General features: G+C 32.9%; 1 protein-coding gene across 3 annotated transcripts in view; it reads left to right on the forward strand.

Moving 5' to 3' along the window:
• LOC108734125 (zwei Ig domain protein zig-8) overlaps window positions 1-23,260 on the forward strand; it is a 495,980-nt gene that overhangs the window by 57,329 nt on the left and 415,391 nt on the right. Inside the window, exon 1 of one of the 3 annotated variants that reach the window (XM_018465535.1) lies at window positions 9,306-9,903. The exons of the other annotated variants lie outside the window; for them this stretch is intronic. Within the exon in view, the coding sequence (XP_018321037.1) occupies window positions 9,837-9,903 (67 nt within the window). The 5' untranslated portion in view covers window positions 9,306-9,836. Of the gene's footprint in view, window positions 1-9,305; window positions 9,904-23,260 lie in introns of those variants that run through there. 3 annotated transcript variants of the gene reach the window in all.

Below are 23,260 nucleotides of genomic sequence, written 5' to 3' on the forward strand. Positions count from 1 at the left end.
GAAGGGAGAAGAAAAAGAGAAAGCAGTATGGGTCATTACTGTTTACTCTCTCGTAGTCATTGAAGGGTATGGTGGGACCCAAACTAACCTTAGCTAGCGGCTCCTAGGGATGGGCGATGTTGAAAAAAATCATCGATGTTCCAATATTTATTATGCAATATGTAACAATCGATGTTTTCATGAATGGCGGGATAATTTAAATTTTAAAAATTTTAATTCAGGTATAATTTAAAAAAAGGAATTGACTAATGAAAAAATGATTATCAATCCTTCCACCACGAAAGGCTCGTTCTGATCTATTTGAAACCACACTTTAAATCTTCGAGCATCTTTTTCCAATGATTCTCCACCTAATAAAATAAATAAATAAGTAATAAATAACAATAAAAAATCATGTGATATTTTTAACCTCAATTTAATGGTGATGATGGTATTATTAATGGATTCATGGTGAAATTTATCTTAATGACTATAAAAAAGCAATGAAAAAAAATAGTGATTAAATTGCTGGCTTACCTGAGTTACTAGACATTGTTTGTTTTTGTTTTATTTTTTTATTATATTAAGAAAAAACACAAAATACAATTCACAAAGGCGTTTGCAAATGTCATTTGGTAACTTTCCCGAGGGGTCACCACAATATCGATGTTCCGAATAAAAACGTCGATACATCGACGACAAAAAAACTTCGGAAAAAAGTACTCGATGTTTGAGAAAAAGTATCGATGTTTGAGAAAAAGTATCGATGTTTTGAAACATCGATGTAAATCGCCCATCCCTACTACAAGCAGTGACGTGTCTAATCGACTGATAAGTACGGTATGCAGGCATACTACTTGCCAGCTGCTAAGGCAAACGTAGTATATGGATATCACCCTATAATTGTTCCCACCGAAGGACTAACTGCAGAGACATGTATATTTCAAAAACGAAAAAAATACTTGATCAGACATGTACCAACTTTTTCTTAAATTACTCAACTCTTTGGTTTTATAAAAAGCTTTCTTCTCTCAATAGACGTTACGGTACGTTAATATATTATTCGTATCCTTTTATTAGGCGTGAAAGGGGTTTTCAATCTTTTGTAATAAAATTGCGGTTGAATGATGACTTAATAATTTCCTTATTACTTCCGACTTCCCGCAGACATAAAACGGTTATATTGCGTGACATAGCCGATGATTGATGCACGTTTTTTTTTATCGGGACCCTTTACCAAGTATTTCTTTGTGAGCTTAATACGAAAAACAACTTTTTCGGATATTTTCTGTCATTTCCAGATTCTTTCCCAGAAAAATTGCCAAATATTAATAAAACACATTAAGACTAGGTACATAACCATAGACGAAGAGAAGGTTAAAGATCTAAATATCTTAAATGAACACTTAAAACCCCAAAATTATATAAAACGTTTAGAAAACTCAAACGCGTTTTGATACCTAAGGTATCATCCTCAGTTAGAGACATTACAAACTGAAAAAGTAGCTTTGTTTCTTATTTATTAGCACACCCTGTATAGTATTTAATCCTAACAATAATATAAATGATTTATAAACATCAATTTTCAATATGTAAAACATATTGAAAATTGTCTGACGACATATAGCATTTTCTTTTGTTACAGAGAATTATCGTACTTAATATACATCTTCAGTTGCTAGAAAAAAAGGTCAACAGAATTTTACAAATTACGCTTTTAATTCTTGATGCTTAAATAAAATTACGATGATGAGAGGTTAGTCCGAAATGTCTTCTAACATCAGTTTCCTTCTTAAATATTTTTCTTTTATAGGGTCATAAAAACTGTTCAAACGTGACGTGTTGTTTTGTTATAGAAAAGATCGCCACGCCGGAAACGGTTAGCCAATCTAGCTCAAGTAACGCTTACGTTATAGGGAGTTTTTGACACAAATTTTTACGTTATGGTGAGTTCGTTTATTAGCTATAGTTTATAGTATATAAGTTATGGTATGCGCCTAAGGTGCATTTTCGTGTAAAAATTTGAATTCGTTAAAGTATGAGTTTCTAGCCGAATTTCCTTAGAATGTCTGGAAAAGTTTGTCTTCCCGAGGGTTTGTAAACTCATTAGATTGAATTACAAAATTTTGAATGAGAAATCGCTTTCCGTGTACGGAAAGTAGGAACAAGTTATTAAATGTCACACTGACAGAGCACGGAGAAGTGCAACAGTGATATGCTCTGTGGGACAACTGCTTGAACTATATCAACATAATGCTCGGTTATGATAATTGTATTAAACGTACCACTCCATCTTTATTCCGTGCACCACTATTACGATATGCAAAAGGTACTGTCTTTATTCTAATAGATAAATATTAGTTATGGGTATCCGTGTAAATTAAAAGTGAAAATTCTGAGATTAAAAGAAAACATAAGAAATGTATTGGAAATTTAGAAAACCCTACAACAACAGAAATAAAAACGTTAAAAAAGAACAAATTCCGATATCCAACTACAGGCAGTGCATTGCTATACTTCGTTTACTTTCTGTAGCGATGTGACCTTCAGTGTGACCGGCGCAAAGTAGAAAAGAACAGCACTAGGCCAGAAAAGGAAGGAGACAACTCTCGGCCAAACTCTTAACCGGTGAGGAGCGTATAATCTGTACAGTACTGCACGGAAAAATTGACTATTTTATTTACTACAATTGCATTGCTCAAATGTGCTGTTATTGGTGCCGATCACTACTGAAAATATCAATGAGATGTTTATTTATATTTAAAAACATATTAAAGGCTTTAACGCTTGATTTCGACCCGCACTACTATTCATGATTGAACGAAACATTTGGCAGATACCGTATGAAAAAGTATGTTTAACGAACAAGAGTCGAGAGTATAATGAGCTTTTTTATCTCTACCTACGAGTTTGCCAGCGCGCATTCAAGACATTGGAAGGGGCTCATCGCTAGAGAAAGTAAATGAAGTATATCTGGTGCGTATTTTCTGCTACTGTCCCTATTTGGATATTATACAATCTCGCTCTTTAGGTGCTCCTCCGGTTTGGTCAGTAATATTTGTCGAAATTGCCCATGGCGCGCTGATGAGGTCTTAAAAAAAGCGTTCCGCATCTGGTACCTTTTTCCCGACTTCCTTATCACTTGACCATTTTTTCTTAATGTTGATCAAAACTATTTTATTTACATGGAAAGCTTGTTTTATGCAGTGACTATTGCTATCGGTCACATTCGTATTTTTACGAGTTTTGTGATGTTCCTTTTTTATGTTCAGGAGGCGGAAACAGATTTGGGTCAATAAATGCAATAAAAGAGAACAAAAAATGAAATCGCGTAGGCTGTGTAACGCGCCTAGTAAATGACGACGGAATCCACTTATAAATAAGAACCTTTTCAGAAATAATCTGGCTTTTCAACAAGTAGCACTCTGTCTAATGGAAATACATTATTAATTTCGTTTACATGTTTCTGCAAATAGACATGTAGAATCGATTACGTATTGTGAAGCATTATAAAATATATTCGTGAGAGGCTTTCGCATTTGTCTTCTATGTTATACTGATGTCATATTTTTTTAAAGCTTTTAACTGTTGGAAATGATCAATTATTTGGTGACTAAAATACACTCCAAGTTTCAAAGAGCTTTTTGTTGTAATTCACAACAAAATTGCTTCACCATCCTTTCTTTTTTTTTTATTGTTGTAGTTGTTCTTAATCATCAAACAGTAGATTCAGTTTTTATGATCTGAAATATATTAGAAACAAAATAAATGGCCCCGGGTGCATATTCAATGTAGCGTATCAGAATATCGGAAGATACAAGATTGAGCCGATTGGAGACGTGTAAAAAAAACGTGTAAAATCGAGCTAATGTAGTATAAAATTCGTCAAACTTGTTTAGTTTTGTTTACTAAATTGTGAAAGCGTGTATTGCAATTAAATGACTTTGTAAAATAGATATTTATCCTAACAATTATGCGTACAAACTAAATGAAAAAACAAATTAATTAATTAAACAGTATTTCTTTTGTAATTTGTGTTAATGCCATGTCAAGGTGTACTTTAAATAGTACTACATACTATTGGCGATGAATAAAGTATACAGTTATTTAATTAATTTTAATCGGAGTAGGCGTGTAAAGACTATTATGTGTGGTAGCGTAGTAATAAATACTTTATTAGTTGTTCCACAACCGTCACTTTTTACATTTTTCATTGATATAGTTGTGTAATTGCTATTGCAATTTTTCTATACGTTGCCAATTCACACCCAGGGACGGGCTAAGGATTGCAACTTTGCCTCGTTTTCTTACAATTTGTTTTGTCTTTTAACCACGCTGCTTTTTACATCTACTTAACATTCTCTAAGGAGGTAATTGTAATTGATAAACTGCTACAAAGACAAATGTTAGTAGTTTGATACGATAACATTCGCTAATACCTTCTTCACCTATTACAGTAAAAAATAAAACACAAATTAGTTTAATTGTAATTTCGTAATTGGTATTTATTCTAATCAACAGCTATATGTAGGACTATAGTGCTTTATAAGCTACATCCATATTTTTCCAGTATATTTTTTCTTTATTTTGGAAAGGAACAGAAGCCTTAGTGATACTCGTCCTTTGAGAGTCGTCACTAGGTAATAAACAGGGCAAATTTAGCTGACAAAAAGAAATTCGTAGATATCAACCAAACTATTATTAATTAAATTCTTAAAATTTCTTTAGTTTTGGTTACAAAATTGTGAAAGTGTGTATTGCAATTAAATGACTTTGTAAAATAGATATTTATCCTAAAAATTATGCATTCAAAATAAATGATAAAACGTTCAGAACTAAATTTAGATTCGAGGAAGAAATCAAGGTATCGGACGATTGATATCTCACAAACTGAATGCGACCACGATCGTGGGATACGAGATTAAATTCGGCATTTGCCAATCTGCGATAGGACACGTCCGGTGGTCGAATTTGTTAGTAAATTAAATTCCTCCATCCTACTGTGTAGTAAAAATAGTTGTTAATTTCATCGATATAAAAAATCACATAAAATTAATAGAAAATAGGATTGAACCTAAAAAATTTGGCACAAAATCGACATGGAATAGTTATACCTTTATTGAAATTATTTCTTCCATTCTGAAGCTAAAGTGCTTTAGACTATCAGCTTAAGGGCTTGAGGTTTTTCATTTTTTTTTCTCAATGTTATAACAAATAAAAAGGATAATAAATGTATATTTAATGAGGTAGTGTCTACATTGTAGCTTACTACTGACGCGGATAAGTTCCTATACGACGTTTTTAGGCGAATTATATGTAATTAAATTGCAAAATGAGAAACATTTAATTAAAACTACTTGTGTTTGTCTATATGTAATTCCTGAATGTCACACTAATTTACATCTACATACCGATATAGTGAAAAGAATCGATAAATCTTACAACTAAATGGGAGCTCTGTTTAACATTTTTCATTTTGAAATCCCGTTCCCGAAATATTAAGCTTGGAAATCAATTGCAATATGTTCTCCCAAATGCCATTTCCAAACAGGACTATCTAAAATAGTCAGGATAGTGGCTTTATGTCGGTAAACTTGCATTGATAAATTAAAAAGATAAAGGCACCCAAATAATTGGTTTTGGAGTAGGTAATTAGGCCGCACCTTTGATGAATGTTTTTAAAATTTGTGTTTCAATTTTTCAAATTGAATAAATAGGATTTCAATGTGTCACTTGAAGTAAATATAAAAGTCAAAATAACGTATTTTTTCTGGAAGAACGAGCATATTATAGTACATGACGAAAAACTAGATGTAGTCACCAGAAGTCAAATAACTAAGGATAGAAACTTTTGTGCTCGCCATCCGTTAATCTAGAATTTTAAAAAAGATTATTTTGGAGCACGGTTGTGCATGGGTTATGAAGGGTCATGAAGCGTTATAGCAAGGATAGAAGTGATTAGATGTGAGAAGGTATTAGAAAGAATCGGAAAAAGATGCTTATTATGGAAGTCAATAAGAATTAAACGAGAAAAGTAGGTAAGACAACTTTTCCGGCATGAAAAGCTATTTAGAGACATATTAGAAGCAGAAACAGGAGTTAATAGGGGTAGAGGTAGAGTACTGTTCGCAAAAAACTGGAGTTGTAACTTGCTTTAGTCTTTAAGAAATGCGAAGTCGAAATTTTGATATTTAAAGGCCGCTCAAGATTTTTTAAATTTCCAAGTAAGTAGAGTACCTACTTCTCGAGTGACCTTTTTATTTTTTTCTTGAAAGTAGAAATGGGAGACTGTGGTAATTGACTAACTAAAAAACGGGAGAGACTCACCCCAAATTACCACTACAATTATGATCCACTACGGACACAGGTTTCGTCCACCTCGATCTTCATGTGGACATCATCAGTCTCGTGTTGAGCCTCTTTTTTTTTATGTTCTTTGGAAGGGGCTCTTAAAACATGATAAACTAACATATTTTAATAGGAAACTCGAAAAAAAATTTTTTTTGGGCCACCCTGATTTACGTATACCTCCACGGTGGTTAAAATAATGAGATCTTTTGGGAAACACCAAAAATCAACAGTGACACTTTTGCATAAGGAGATTCATTATTTAGCTTTCCTGTTTAGTCACAGGCAATTCCAAATGCACGTCAGGGTACTGAAGTAAATGCAATTACAAACTTTCCTGGATCAGTGCGGAATCTCCTACTCGACACCATATCACATATCAGTCAGCAACAGTAGCAACAGTAAAAGACAATTACTTTTGTAGTAACATTATTAAGAGATTGTGTGTGAATCAAATGTGCAACGACATACGACACGTATTTTACCAATAGGATTTGTCAGATAGACGTATACCTCGTAATGCACGTGAATCGTAAAACGCATTAAATAAACGAAAAAAAAAATTTCTCTAGAAAGTTTTGGTCTGTACAGTATAAGACTGTAATTGAACCAAACAATAACAAAAATATTGAACTGTGTTTCGATGTCTATAAAACATATTTCGAACATTAAATAAGGAAAGTTAACCAGAACGTTATCTGAAAGCCATTGGTATCAATAATGTAAATTCTGAGTGATGATCAGATAAGTAAATATCATACTTACCCTTAATACCGACAAGTCCGTTCACGTTATGAATAAATTATGAAAATTTTACAATAATAGTAGGTAATTAAGTAAACTCAATAAACATTTTTCATCACAAGTTTAGAATTTCTGAAATAAATTTGCAGGAGGTGATAGGGTAGTATAAAACAAGAAAATTTAGTAAATGTTTAGTGATCTGAAAATCTACCGTTTTCGAGGGAAATGTATTTGAATATATAGTCCGGGCCTGGTAGGATCACGCAGGAAATACGACATCGCAATGCCGCACTTAATCAGCTGCAGCATTCGTGTTGTACGAGTGTTTCTTTTGTAATTTGTGTTAGTACCATGTAGAGGTATACTATAAATAGTACTACATACTATTAACGATGAATAAAATAAGTAATTATTTAATTAATTATTATTGCAGTAGGCGTCTAAAGATTATTATGTGTGGTAGCGTACTAATAAATACTTTACTAGTCGTTCCACAACCACTACTCTTTACATTTTTTATTGATATTGGGATCCGTCAAATGGGAGGAGCCTAAAAACATGGCGCCGATTAGGGAAAATTTATCGTAGTTCCTATAGTGTACCGTGCAATTTCCAAGTTTTTAAATTACGATAAAATGATAAGTATTGACAAAATATGTGATTGGGCTGACACAAAGCCTCGGAAAGGAAATTTCGTTGAAGGTGAGCGTGTTTTTAATGCCAATCACATTATAAAATTCGGAAATAACAAATCCGGAAGCTAGCCTTCAAATTCTATCAAATTTACTGCCTACTTTTTATAAACTTCGTATTTAAAAAGTGATTAACATTATATAATTGGTGAGGTGATTCTGGGTGATTTAAGCAATATCATATCAATGACTTGCACGTGCAAAGCCGATTTAAGAGAACGTTGCAAACACATTATTGCAACTTTGTTGTACTGCAGCAGGTAGGTTCTTAACCTCGAAATACTTATATCGTATCATTAGAATTGTGTTAAATCAATTACACAGGAATAAATAATTTTTCACTTTATAATTTTAGTATGATTCTAGTTTTAAATATTAAGGTTATGGCTGATGGTAAATACTTGCTGAAATATAATCATGTGTATTAAAATGACGTGAACAAATTTTTTTTCCGGAATTCACTTCTTGGATACCTACTGCTTTCATCCAAGCTTCTATTAGTTTACTTTTTTCTCTAATTTTCCGAATATATTTTTTACATATATAAAACGATTAGTTTTTATTGGAAAATAGTTAATGTAGATGAAGAGTGAAGATCTATGTCTGAAGTGCAGCTTTTTACTGAACATATTAACTTTTTATTTGATTTAACTTTAGAAGAAAACTTCGTCGACTCCATCATCAAAAAAATTTTTACTTTTTTAACGTGTTTTATTATTTTAATAAACAATTTTACAATTTGCATGCACAGTTCCTATGTAAATTTTTCCCTCTTTCGAATTATAAATTTTGCCACCAGATGGTATATGCCCATTTAACGGATCCCAATAGTTGTCTTATTGTTATCACAATTTTTCTATACGTTGCCAAATCACACCCAGGACCGGCTAAGGATTGCAACTTTGCCCCGTTTTCTTACAATTTTTTTTTGTCTTTTAACCACGCTGCATTACTCACCATGTGATTCCTTTTTACATCTAGGTAACATTTTTTCAGGAGGTAATTGTAATTGATAAACTGCAACAAGGACAAATATTTGTAGGTTGATCCGATAGCATTCGGTAATACGTCGATGTTGCATTTCACAGCATAACCCTGTGAAATTCTTCACTTATGATAACAAAACATAAAACACAAATTATTTTATTTGTAATTTCGTAATTGTTAGTTATTTATTCTATTCAACAGGGTACAGTAAGACCATGCAGCTATATGTAAGGCTATACTCCTTTATAAGCTACATTCATATTTTTCCAATATAATTTTTCTTTATTTTGGGAAAGAACATAAGCATTAGTAATACTTGACCTTTGAGATTCGTCAGTAGGTAGTAAGTAGGGTGAATTAGCTGACAAAAAGAAATTTGTAAATATCAACCAATCTATTATTTATTAACTGTAATATTCTTTTATTAACTTCGAAACTGGAAATTGTATTAGCGACAAGTATTGCAATTAGAACATGAAATGGATAACAAACACGCAAGCGCCCCCGGTCGAGGCGACGTTCAGCGTCGCGGCGCCACTCGCTTTCCGGCGCCGATACCGAACTTACCATGTTTTTAACTTCTCCGAATTCCAGCCGCGAAATAACGTCGCGTTATCTCGATTTTTACTCTAGAAGAATCGAACAAGTTATTCAAGCGGTCTAAATTTTAATTAAGCTTTACGTTAGACAAAGATGTCAAAATCTGATTTTTAGTTTTTTAACATATATAAAAATACAATAAGAAATTTAATAATCCATACTAGTAATTGTAATAGCTGTTATCCGTAGTAATTGTTTAAACTATAAGGTAAAAAGTGAAGGTGCGTGAATTACTGTTACGTTTCGAATACACAATATTTAATAACAAAATAAGAAAATTAAATTGATTGTTAGAACTTCTTGTCTTGGTGTTTTTGACATAACAATAATAGAGAAGTGATAATAGCGATAGCGGTGTCTAACGAAGCAAACGAGATAATCCGAGGAAATGGTGTAATTGTACCGCGAAACTCCACTATCTCCGAGGAATTGTAATAAAAAGTTTAAATGTGTCAGTGGTAATGGGTTTTGTCTAGTCCAGACACCATGGAGTCCACGAAAGCTGCTCTCTACGTTTTGCTCCTTGTCGCGCTTTCGTTGTCAGTGCTCCAAGGTGAGAAGAGACATACTTGTTTAGGCTAATCTATTGTTGTATTACCTCATAATCAATCATACCGAGTGCCTTTATCGTTTTTATTCATGAAGCAATCTATTATGCGTATTATCCGGAGATTTTCCAGCAGCTACTTTATATTCAGTATAATATCTTCGATTTATCTTCTGTATTCGAATTTTGGGGCGTCTCTAATTCAAACTTAAGAAGAATTCCTTGTATATTAAATAAATATAAAATATACGCAAACATTTTAAATAATTATATATTAATGACGTTCTGTTGCTGTATGTATTGGTATTAAGGGATTCAAAAGTAGGGTTAGAGCCAATATAAAAGTAGAGGAGGAAAAATTAGAAGTAGCCGCCTATTGAGAATGTTTAGAGAGTATAAACAATTGGGATGTAAAAATCACTAGATATAAACAATGAATAGCCTGGGGTAGAATCACTTTTAGTATTTGTTTTGTGCTCACAATCGGGTAACATAGAAATTAGAAAAAAATTATTTCAAGTGAATGTATGGAACACAGAACTGTGTGCGGATGTGGAACATAGACGATAGGCACTGTGATAAAGGAATATCGTGGATAGAAAAGGTTTGAAACGAGAGTTATTACAAAGGGTAAGAGAACAGAGGGCGCTGTGGAAGTAAATAAGAAGTAGGTAAGATAGGTCACCTTTTCAGATGTGAAGGGCTAGCTAGAAACATATTAGATACAAAAACAGGAGTTATGAGGGGAAAAGGTAGATTAGCTCAAGATAGGAATAGAGGTGCGTGCCCAAGCACAATCTAAAAGATGAAGCATCCTGAAAGTAGCCATTAGGTATTTTATGCTGACAGAAGTAGATTTAACTCTTTATGAGAAGAAAACATAAAATATGACCAGAAAACTAAAATAAATTTAAGATATAAAAAGAAATGAGAACCCAAAGCCTTCATAAAACGTAAACAAAGGCAGAATTATAATAGGCAACAACCTGGGCTATTTAATATTTCTTGAGGGTTTAAAGAAAAATTAAATAATTAATGAAGACATCAAAGAGATGCTTTCTGCAAGGAATCTAAAATGTAAACTAAATGAACGTTTAAATAATTTTTAGAGAACATTTTAAATCTACCTTTAAAATCTGAATTTTCATCTAGAAACTCTTATACCCAACAACAGGTTCGAAATATTTCTTATTACAGTAATCGTGAATACCTTTCTCTGGGTACAAATAAAGCATATTTATGTGTGCATGCCTCACGTATATTTTTGATAGTATTTCAAAATAGTTGGAAATATTTTTATGCACTGTCAATGTTTCTTCATGATATTTTTAACCAAAAAATTAAATTCTGCTTGTTAAGTCAAGGCAGGAATAAAGGAAACGATATTTCACAAAATTTCCAAGAATATGTGTTATTTATATTCGTTTTTTCGTTTTAGACTGTTTTAACCTTCATATATCCCTAGGAATAAATAGCATTAGATATTGAATGTTATACATATTTTTTCCTATTGTTATCTCACTGGAATAAATCAAATGAACACTCATTTTTGTCGTGAAAAAGTGATAACATATAGCGTTGTAGTGTCATGTTAAGTATGTTTATCGAACCAGTTTATCTAGACACCCTGCTACTGTAATTCTTTTGGCACCAGCTGGATCTTCGATATACCATGAAAGTAGGGCAAACTGTTGGAATTCCTTATTTATCGCTAGGAACTACCGCCGCGCCAAAAGCAAAGATACCTTCTACTCATTACAATTGAAGAGCAAAAAACACTTTTCTACACAATAAATTGATCTATAGAATGGGTCCTTTTTCCAAATATGATGTCAAATTATACTCCTTGACGGTATATACGTATGCAATTCAACTGTTACGCAAAATGCCCTTTGGAAGTTCTGTTGACAACATTTGCACATTTCAGGCTTTTAATATTGTTCGACTTTTTGAAATTTGTATAAAAAAAACGATTTAAACAGGTGACGATCTCCTCACTTTTACATGAACTGAAAAAATCACATGCATATAAAAAAATTATGTCAGGTATGTTTTGGCAGCATTCATAAATTTTTGGTGGGGGTAACTCGTTGTCCATCCAACCATCCCTTCAATTATGGAAAGAGGTGAAAATCGCTCTGTGAAAGGTCTGGACAATACGGTGGATGGTCTCACTTGAAATGTTTGAAAAGGACTGTCCTCATGTTAACACAAGATGGACGTAGATGAAGGGACTTTAGAATGCTATCAAGAGGTATCCAACCTCACTTCTACGAGAGCGCATCGGAATGTTGCTGTCATCATATGACAAAAGCCTCATTCTCTGTTCAATATTTAATAAAATAATTTCGTTATGAGGTACATGTGTCTCTTTTTTCTAACCCAAAGGAGGTTGTTATGTTAGTATATTCACTTGTTGAATTTGAAATGAAATGTCACTGCTTTACCCGAAACCCATATACCTATTAGGAAGTCTCGACTCTCTCTCCATGCACTTTGTTGAAATTTACCTATATTGGAAATAATAGATGAAGGAGGTAGCCTATCTGATTATCTAAAAACAATTAGTGTTAAAGACGTTGTGTGACAAATAACTGATGCCTGAAACGATGTAAAAGACTCTGAAATACTAAAATCGTGGAAGTAACTGACCCAGAATTAACAGCAATGGACGACGATGGCGGTAATTCGTACGAGATCTACGAGAGCTTAATCAAGACCTTACTCGAGAAGATGTTGATGCTTGGGAACAGATCGAAAAGGAAAAAGTCTAAGAACTGCCAAACGTTGATCTGATTAAACTAATAAGAGACACTGGAAACGAAAAAGATTACAGAGTCGGTAGTAAGTCTTGAGTTAGGCTCTACCCTATAGTGAATAACAACAAAAGCCATTGCAATAGGTGTTCTTCTGTAGTTATTTTTGACAAGTTGATGAAAACTCCGTTTTAGTCGAAATTTCGATTATACGAAACAGGTTAGGGTTCAAATAATCGGGAGTCTACTGTATTTCGCTTTTATGTTACTAATTGTAAAAGGGTTCCTGGTTCCTACATTGGATTAACATCGTACTAGTGAGTGCTTTTGAAGAAGTTAAATCCACAATTACTAAAATGGGCTACTTCCAATTTGCGTATTTGCTATAGTTACAATAAAAGCAAGATAAATATTTTTCATCCCGCTGTTACACAGTTGTAAAAATAGAGAAAGGACGTTTCCATTTTTTGAATTATGAATTTTCCAGTTTACACGTTTTATGTTATTTTACTGTTCCAACTAGAAATGGGCAGTTAAAACGTCCAGTGGTGAATTTGGTAAAAATAAATAGCCCTTTTCGTACTTTACGCGCAAAGTTTGTGAACATTCAAAGGCGAATCGGTTTCATTAATTGACCGTTTGTATTAAAAGCAAAACTAGGGCTTTCGCCTATATAGCGAAAGGTTGAGTTAATAAAAAGGAAATTAAGGTCGGCAAGCCACATGTGGTTGTGGCGTTCCCGTAAAAACGAAAATTATTGGTATTTATTTATCTTTGATGATTCTCGGTTAGATTAACGTATTGGTCACAACAAAGGGAGATTTATGGTAATTAACCTAAATCAAAATCCATAAATTACGGCAAAATTAATTCCATAATTTTAATCAAATAACGGAAAAATGCAATTACATTCAAAATATAAAAAAGTTAGAATGCCCTCATGTGTAGATTGCAACGTAAAGAAATAAATATTGGAAAGGGAGTCAGATAGGGATGCACACGGTCACCGCTACTTTTTAAACTATACACTGAAGAGCGGCGCTATACGGGTGCGAAACATGGACGGTGGGCGCGGCGAAAAAAAAAAAGGTTAGAAGCGTTCGAAATGTGGTGCTACAGGCGAGTGATGAGGATACCGTGGATAGAGAACGTAAGAAATTAAGAGGTATTAGAAAGAGTAAAAGAACAGAGGACTCTATGGCAGTCAATAAGAAATAGGCTTAGAGTTAGGTTAGAAAACACCTTTTCAGGCCTGAAGCTCTAGTTAGAGACAGAAACGGAAGTTACAAGGGGTAGAGGTAGGCCGGCCTGTTCGCAAATAGTTAAAGTTGTGGGTTGTTCTAGTTTTAGGGAAATGCGAAGATTAGCTCGGGTTAGGAACGAGTGCAGATGCGTGTCCAACCAGTTTTAGAACTGACGACCTAATGATGATCATCTATAGATCATGTATAGGCGCGGTAGAAAATATATTTAAATTTGCATGTTTAATTGGTAACTAAATAGTTATATCTATAATGCTTAATGATTGTTTTAGACTATAAATTAGCAATAAGCTAACAAATTGTTGCTATTTCATGTTATTATTTATCCGTTTATTTATACATAAATCTAACATGGAAGGATTACATTCAATGTACTGAAAAGTTGACTTCTACTAAACATTGTAAATAATTTTCAATGTAGATATCTAACTACTTAAAATGATTAGTTTACAGTAGTTTTCAGTTTTCCTTTAAAACATTACTTAGCGTTTATTGAGTGCACTGAACTAGTATTATTGAAACTCTGTATCAAGTTTTCCAATAAATCTTTATGTTTCCGTTTACTACTTCGTAACGTCAAAGTAATTTCAAATGGTTTAGTATTACAAAGAAAATTTGTAATGGGAAAGTTTTCTAAACTTTAGATAGAATGTTTCTTATTCCACAATGTATGGTATACTATCTCATAATAAAAAATGACCCAATGGTTCGGTTTTTAGAAGTTTCCGCTGTACCTGGTGGGTTGGTTTCATTTTGTTTGTTCCTATCAATTTTTTATGTTGCGGAAATTTTTTGTTTCTGTTTGTTGCAGAAGGTCGAATTTGATAAAAATTGAGATATATATATAGGGAAAGTAAAGCCAATTAAGAAATTCCTATAAAAATATCTTCCCGGAATGAGGGTGAAGACATTCTTCGTTGTAGAAATTAACTCTTTAAATTTTAAAAAGAAACCTACTGGTATTTATTCAATCAACTGGGTGATTTTTTTCTCCGTTGTTTCTGACTTACTTTTTTTTTGTTCTTTTAATTAGATTAAAAATATTCTGCCCTAATGAAGCTTTCAGTGGAAACAAATTTTAACAAATTAGTTACTTATTGTTCCTCTCAGACGCTGAATAAAGAAAACGAAGACGAACCACTACGGAAGGTATACACATAAAATTTACTGAAATGAGGATAAAATAAATTTTAAAGGAAACACACACTTCAGGAAAAAAATCACTTTGAATTTTTATTAAAGGTAATGCGGTTTGTGATATATTGAGCATTAATTAAATCAATAAGTTCTTTTTAGATACCTACTTTTGTAAAGTATAATCGTAAAAATTCACTGGTTAATAGTATCTAAATATTGACTAGTTATCACCATGATACTTGGATTTGATAGATATGTAAATGCTTGATCAGTGTGCAAATTTTGTGCCGATGACAAGCATAACTATATAGTTTCGTTGTTGTCTGCCTTGATCTAAGCCGACGAACTATAATAAAAAATATGTATTTGAAAAAATATTATATAGATCTATCTACTATAAAAATCAAGAATTGAAAAAAGTTATCCTGAAACTTCCTATCAGAAATTCAATACATTTTTATTATTTTATAAGATCGTTTCTATATTCATTTGTTCGTGACCTTTATAATGGAAATATATTCCACAAAAGAGGATTTCAGTGGAATTTGACAGCGCTTGAAAGGGATCGGCATATTATCGCTTGGAATTAGGTCGATCCGGGGATGAAAACTTGAATACATCACTCTCATTTAGTAATCTTCTCCCCCCTAATCAATTAACTTATTTAAATTTCTTACTAGCAGGTACAATCCAGGGTATCTTTATTGCATATACCTACCTTAAAAAATTTACATTTCATTAAGGAGTCTCGTAATGATTTCTGAAGTGGATTTTTGTATTAAAACAGCTAACCAAGTTCACAAAAGAATTACGTTTGGCATATGATAAATTATCTATTCCAAAAGAAACAGCATATTTTGCGTTACACAATCAATCTTCTACCACTGTTAATCACTAAATAACGTTCCATTTTAATAGAACTTTTAGTAAATATCTATGATTCCTAATACTAGGAATCATAGGAATACTCCTTGTCATGATGTTCTGAAAATCTAGAAAATCCTTTTCAATCCACATTAATGAAAATTAATTTGAAAAAATGTATTTAAAAAAATCGCATTCCTTACATCTAGTAACATCCAGGGTGTAACAGCAATAAGTGCGGAGCTTGTAGGAGGTAATAGCACACTGTAAAACAAAAAAATTCAGTAAATGTTTTTAATGTCTGAAAGTCCACTGTTTTTGAGAAAAACGTAGTTGAAAGAAGGTAAATTAAATTTCGGCTTTGGTACAGAAAATAATACAATCCACAACAACACACTTAATCAGCAGGTTATAACCAGCATCAGTAGGTATAGTATTCGTTGTGTATTTTTTCTGCTCATGTATTGTTTATGTGTTAGATTAGATTAAGTGTGAATCCTGAATGTGTTTATTTTAAATGCCAGCTTCTATAGTCTATAGTAGCTGTTTATTCCTTTTGACATTTAAACTTCGTATAAGACAATCGATGTACAGTTCAATAAACTAATTCGGCAATTATTGTAGGTCAGTATGTCAATAGAGCAGTTATTACAATAATGTGACATGGTATTTACTTACGGGTCCGAACCATATCGCAGCTGTAGGGACGAAATGCTTGATTTCAAAGAAGGAAATCTCCGAAATAGTACTCTCGAAATTGCAGGGAATATTGGCTCCCCTCATGTGACAGTGTGGAAAATTTTAAAGGGACAATTGCTGCATCCTTAGGCCTTTGTCATTTGTAGCGAGCGCAAGCCTTACTTGAAACTGATTTTCAACGGTTTCTAAAAAAAAGTGCTACATAGCCTAATTTTTTTCGTAGGGTATTGTTTATAGACAAATTTGCTTCTCGAAAGACGAAATTTTTATTTTTACAATATTCACTATTATAAGTAGATCCTTTGCGATTCCATGAACTGTTTTCGGTGAACCTATGGAGCGAAGTTTTGGGAGATTTATTTTTATGTTACATTTATATTTACTTATAACCTAAGCGGTAATGGTGGTGTGAAAGTTTCATCATCAGAAGGTCGTCAGTCCTAAGACTGGTTGGACACGCACCTCCACTCTTTCCTATCCTGAGTTAATCTTCGCATTTTCCTAAAACTAGAACATCCCACATTCTTAGCTATTTGCGAACAGTAATCTAATCTAGGTCTACCTCTACTCCTATTAACTCCTGTTTCTGTTTCTGACTTCTTGCCTGGGAAGGTGTCCTACCAATATATCTCGCCTATTTTTCCTCTGCTTTATACTCCCACTTTCCTTCCGTCCTGACTTATCTGACTTCCTAGATACCTAAAATTGGTCACTTCTTCTAATATTTCGTCTCCTATCTTTATAGGTATTAGCTCTTTCCTACTTTTTCTTCAGTTAAATACCAATGTTTTTGGTTTACATTTATTTGAAGTTTAATTCTGTAAATAATTTAGCTGATTTATATGATGAGTAATTCAGAAGCCAATACGTCGACATATGTACAATACGAAGTGAGTTTTGTGGAAATGCTCGCGAAATTGTCATGTATCCTATAGCAACCATTTTAATACATACATATGCTTATGCTTAGAAGCACATGTGCTTATTAATTAGACATTGTAAAGGGGCAACATATCCCTTGAAGCTGTGATTTGCTTACGTAAACGTTGTTGCGGATGATGTTAATAACCTTAGGCGTAGTAGAATAAATCATTAAACAGCCCCTGTGAGTTGATGAGAATATGAGAGCATTGTAACGTTTTCGGATATCTAGAAATTACTGCGATTCCTGAATTATTCCTCTTTATATCATGGCAACGGACGTAATAAGTCTGCATTTTACGACGTCATTAAAAACAACACGATTCACGTTTATGTAGAGTACCTACGACTTTTAGTTTGCCCTGAAGTGTAATGTCAATAATTAAAAAATAGCTTCTATGAAACTATAAAATGATCGTACAACACAATAACATTTTCCCTTTAGTTATTATTATTCCTTCATTTCCAACGGTAAGCAATTATTAAGTATTACTTTCAGGAGTCTACTCCTTTATTAATGTGTTGAATTGATTAACATCACACAGCTTTTATGATAGGTTAATTGTTATTGTCTTTCATTTACAGCATTTTTAAATTTACGATAGACAATAACATTTATTTTTAATGCAATTATAATGGTTCTTATTTCTCAAATGGTAATAATTCAGACAAATAATGTTGAGGTTTGTCTAATACTTTCTCGTTTTAGTCTTTTACTCAGTCTAGTAGTCTGGTAACCTAGCTTAGTGATGAAATGGATTAGGATTTAACTGTTTCAGTATTGACAGAAAGATATTTTTACCTAAAATTAAGTAATTGCGTCGACTATTTGGTAGAATTACGGTATATAATGCCTCCTCAATCACTCTATCTTCTGAAATTTTATTTCCAAACATATGAAAATGGTTGTTTAGGAAATAATTCATCCAATGGAGATATCATAGTTCAAACATACGTCTATTTATTAATAATAAGTCAGCCTTGTTTAAAAGTTGTTTTTGAACACGTGCAATGTAAGACAACGTATATCACACAATTAACAAAGCAATTTTAATCCTCTATAAATATTGTCATTATGTGGTTTTAATAGCTCCAGCCTTTTTTGTTCGATTAATACATTTAATGCGGCACATATACACATATGTAATGTAATGTTCCGTACAATCTACCCTGTGCACTGTTCCTATCTATCAATCGCTTTCAGTTAATTTACTCTTGATTACAAGAGCATGTTTATAATTGGATACTAGGTTAATGGGTTTTAGAGCAGTTTTACACTCCATTACAAGTGAGCGAGATTACTTTTTAAAGAGGAAAAATCCTGTCCCTTTTATTAGAGCTTTGCTTCACTTTACTTTGCATTGCGTTGCTTCCGGAGCTTTTCAAAAGTTTTTTGCAACTTTAATAGCTAGTTAAGTAGTTCATACTTGTGTATCTCTTAAATACCTTGTATACTCTGAATTGTACATTGTAGCATCATCGTTTATGAAAGTTAATTAACTTTTCTTGTGTTTTTGATGGGGCAGTATTTTTTTACTGTCCTTTTTCCATTCTTTAATTATATTTAATATTTTTCTTAAAACCATATTTATAAATCAATAACACTGAATCAATATAGACTAGTTATTATAAAATCGTACGTAGAATTTTACATTAGGCACATGTTTCTTTTTACATAGGATAATCTGATAGTTTGTCTGTCTGTGTGTATGCTCCAACCCAATTTGTGAATGGCTGGGCTTCACTAGAGTCTTTAGAACAGAGCCGGGCAAACTTTAACTTCGCAGGAGCCGCTACATGAGGTTAGTTTGAGTCACTACATACTCTTCAATGAGTACGAGAGAGTAAGCAGTAATGAATAATTTTGTTTTGTCTTTTTCTTCTCCCTTCCACTCCCATATCAAGCCCCTTCATCCTGTAGACGAGCGAAGCCACTCACGCAACTTAAATAATACCTACGAAAATTTTCGTTACTACGTTCGCAAAACTATTGGGTTTGGCTATGGAAGAGGGGACTCATCTACGAAATGGAAGGGATAAGAAAATGAAAGGATCATCTCACTCGCACTCGCAGGATCAATTAGGAGCTACTTGGTTAACCTTGAGGATCACTCGGGATGCAAAAGATCCGAGTTTGCCCGGCTCTGCTTTAGAATATAAGGATTCTGTTCCTGCATGTTTATACATATTAGGGCAAAGGAATAACTGTTAATGTATAATGCAAACAGTGAAAATTTTAATTAATTAATAGCCGATCATTATGTGCAGTCATGAGATAAAAAAATTATCCAGAGACCACTCGGAAAATACGTTTTTCAACTCCCGTTCTAGATTGTTTTCAGATAAAGCGAATTTGGTTTGATGCTTTTAATAAGAAGGTTTCTTACGTACTAACTAATAACTTTAAATTTACTTAAAACTAGAGAACAACTAGCAAATGGGGTGGAGTCTAATTTCGTGGTGGTGGATAAATGTTCGAATTTCCTGAACGTTTTCGTTTTGTTTTCGTGGAAGAGAGGAAATCTTCAAAAGAAAGACGAGAGTGTGTCGAATGCAACCAGATACAGAAAATGTTTGAGAATAAATAAGAAAGAACTAACAATGAGCCAAGTATTGTAGTGACAATCAGAAAAACGTCATTTATACTACTAGAAACTATTTAAATTCCTCCCGTACATTTTGTCCGTATAACAATGAGAATATTCACAAAATATCATTGTAGAAAGGCAAGCATCGATTATACTGCTCTTCCTGGTGTACTGCTATACCACATTTTTTAATGAACAAACTTTTAATGGTTTTAAGAAATTTAATTCATTAGCTACAAAATAACTACAAACTAAAACTAACGTAAAACTAAATAACCAAATAAACTAAACTAATTGAACAAAGAAATATGTACAATGAAGATACTAAATGAAAAAATACAACGCTACTGAAGTGAAACTTCTTCAAACACACAAACATACCGGGATAGGGGTTAAGGAATTCTTTTAATGGTATTATTTGTACACTATGCTTCTCACGGGTGCAATGCTGATAGTAAATATACTACAGAATGTCTTCATATACAACAATCACAGCTTTTTTGTCATTAGACATTACAAACCAGCCGGTTAAAACCGCTATGTCCCTGCATTTTAAGTCTGTAATATCTTCGAAATATTCATTTAAATTACATGCTGTAAAGGGCCATATTGATCTATATTAAATGCACAATGTATTTAAAAGTACTTAATTGGATAAGGATTAATACTGTACTGCTTAAAATCGCTTCGTAAATAAGCCATTATTTCTCGTAAAAAGTAAAGGATAAAAAATGGTTATTGTGGGTTATCCCTAAGAGATAGACATATACCATCCCGGACTTTTTTGTAGACCTTTTTAAGGTGTTCAATACTGTAGTATATTATTTTGATCTATCTCGTAGGGTTCAGCCAGCGTTTACAATGTAAGCGCAAAAAATTTGTTTAATTAAGTCACATTACAAACCTCTAAAATTATCAGTTTTTCTCTACTATATTATGCACGTATTATACATATAAACGTTCCTCTTGAGTTACTCTGTCTATTAAAAAAAACCGCATTAAAATCCGTTGCTTCGTTTTAAAGATCTGAGCATACATAGGGACAGACAGCGGGGGAAATGCGTTGCATGATTTCGTTACTTAGCAACTCGCATGAAACGAACTTACCCTACCGTACGTAAAAAAGTTTCACTTCAAAATGTACAAAGACTTGATTGGATTGAAAATGTGACGATAATTATAAGCACTAATCATATTACACGTTATTTAATTTAACGTTGAAAAAGTTATTTATTAGGAGTCAGTTACGAGTAAAAGTACTTACATAACGTTAGAATACTGACGCTAATTTTATGGCATTATACAAAGTCGAACTTAGTGGATACTCAAGCACGGTTTCGTGTTTAACAGGAAAGGGCCAGTGTGGCAATAAAGTCGTTTAAAAGCTTAGCTGCACGTCGTTTTAAAACTTTTTTGCTACTTCAACGATTAAAACTTTCTTTCTTGCAAACGACAATTTCCTGTTGTTGCGCTCATTAAATTTGCTACTTTTACGAATGATTGTAAAGTGACATTGTCAACCATGTGTTAATTTAAAATAACAATGAAGTTTACATGTTTTCAACTTGCTAGTGTTTATTGCGTCGTTTCGTATTGCGTAAGTTGTAGTAGTTCAATTTCAGTGTAATAATTTTTATAAATACTCTCTACTTGACATTACTTTGAATAAGTACTATTTTCAAAATTTATCATCATCAAAACGGATAAAAAAATATATTCTTATACTGACGCTGTCTGTTATTAATCCACGTATCACATGTTTCTAATTGGGAAATTTGAAGATATCTACTAAAACTTGTGTTGCGTGATGTGACGATGTAAAAAACTACAATCGTCGGTGTACTGCTGTACCACATAGAAAAAACTTCTCGAAGGACCAGTGCACTCGATAGTAAAGAAAAACTCACATAGATATACAAATAACTATATTTAAAATGCTTCAAGTGCACACTAAAGGGTTATGTTGGCGATGATTGCAATTGATTTGTGTCGATTGGTTATGTTCTATGATAATGTTCTGTATGATGATTGATTGATATTCTGTATGCGATTATGAAAATATGCTCTCGATTTACTAAAATTCTTAATATATAAATTGTCATCCCTACTACGAAATGAACCAGCCTAAACTGGTTCAAGCTGTACAGCTATTGTTAGGGTGGTGACCTTACCAACCCTGGAAATACCGAATGGTACTGATTTCGGGACAGACAATATATCGTATACGTTTCTTTGGTACCTGCACAACAATAGTGCAGGACTTGAACATAATTTGGAAATGTTGCTGAAGGCAGATTCTTGAAATTACAAATAATAATGTTAAACTGATACAATTGATACAAATTACCCAAGAAACAAATATGCAAATGAACAAAGATACCTACAACTAAGCAAAGAAATAAATATACAAATGAACAAATATACCTACAAATAAAGAAATATACAATCATGACTAAAATATACAAAATATGTTTCAATAGTGTAAACAACTTGCATCAACGGAGATCAATGATATCAATAAAGATCGATAATGTACTGTATTGGATTGTTAATATGTTGCATTTGACATTAGAGCAGCTATTGAAGTGTGGGGAGATTGCGGTTAATTGATATATACCTATTTTGGTTTTTGATTTATCTATTTTTTTATGCAATTCTTGGAGATATGAAAAATGCGAAGGATAGATTAACTTTTTAACTACTAAGTTATTAAATCTATGCTTAGATAACCCCAAACACTTTTTTAAATGCTTGCAACCAAGCCCGGGTGCGGAGTTAGTTGGGATGTTCATTAGAGTGAGTGTGTGACAGATAAAGATACCAAGGTACGACCAAAGCTGGGCAAAGTCCTCACCGGTAGAGTTTCAAACGCTCAATCCAAAGCCCTTACGTAAAGTATTTTAGCCCTTGTATCTCCAATTGCATTTCAAAATCTAAGGACATTGAATTACCAACAACTTTGAAAGCAATTAGATTAAAATCCCTATCTAAGCACTTTAAATTTGCTTTAAGCACTTTGAAAGAGTTCAAAGCCCTTTGAATTAAATACATTTGGTTAACTGTTTAACAATTCACCGCCGTTTTATAATGTGCCTAGTCATATTTGTAGTAAATTGCCTATTAAAATAATAACAGT

Source organism: Agrilus planipennis, unplaced genomic scaffold, assembly GCF_000699045.2.
Source record: "Agrilus planipennis isolate EAB-ADULT unplaced genomic scaffold, Apla_2.0 scaffold65, whole genome shotgun sequence".
NCBI lineage: Eukaryota > Metazoa > Arthropoda > Insecta > Coleoptera > Buprestidae > Agrilus > Agrilus planipennis.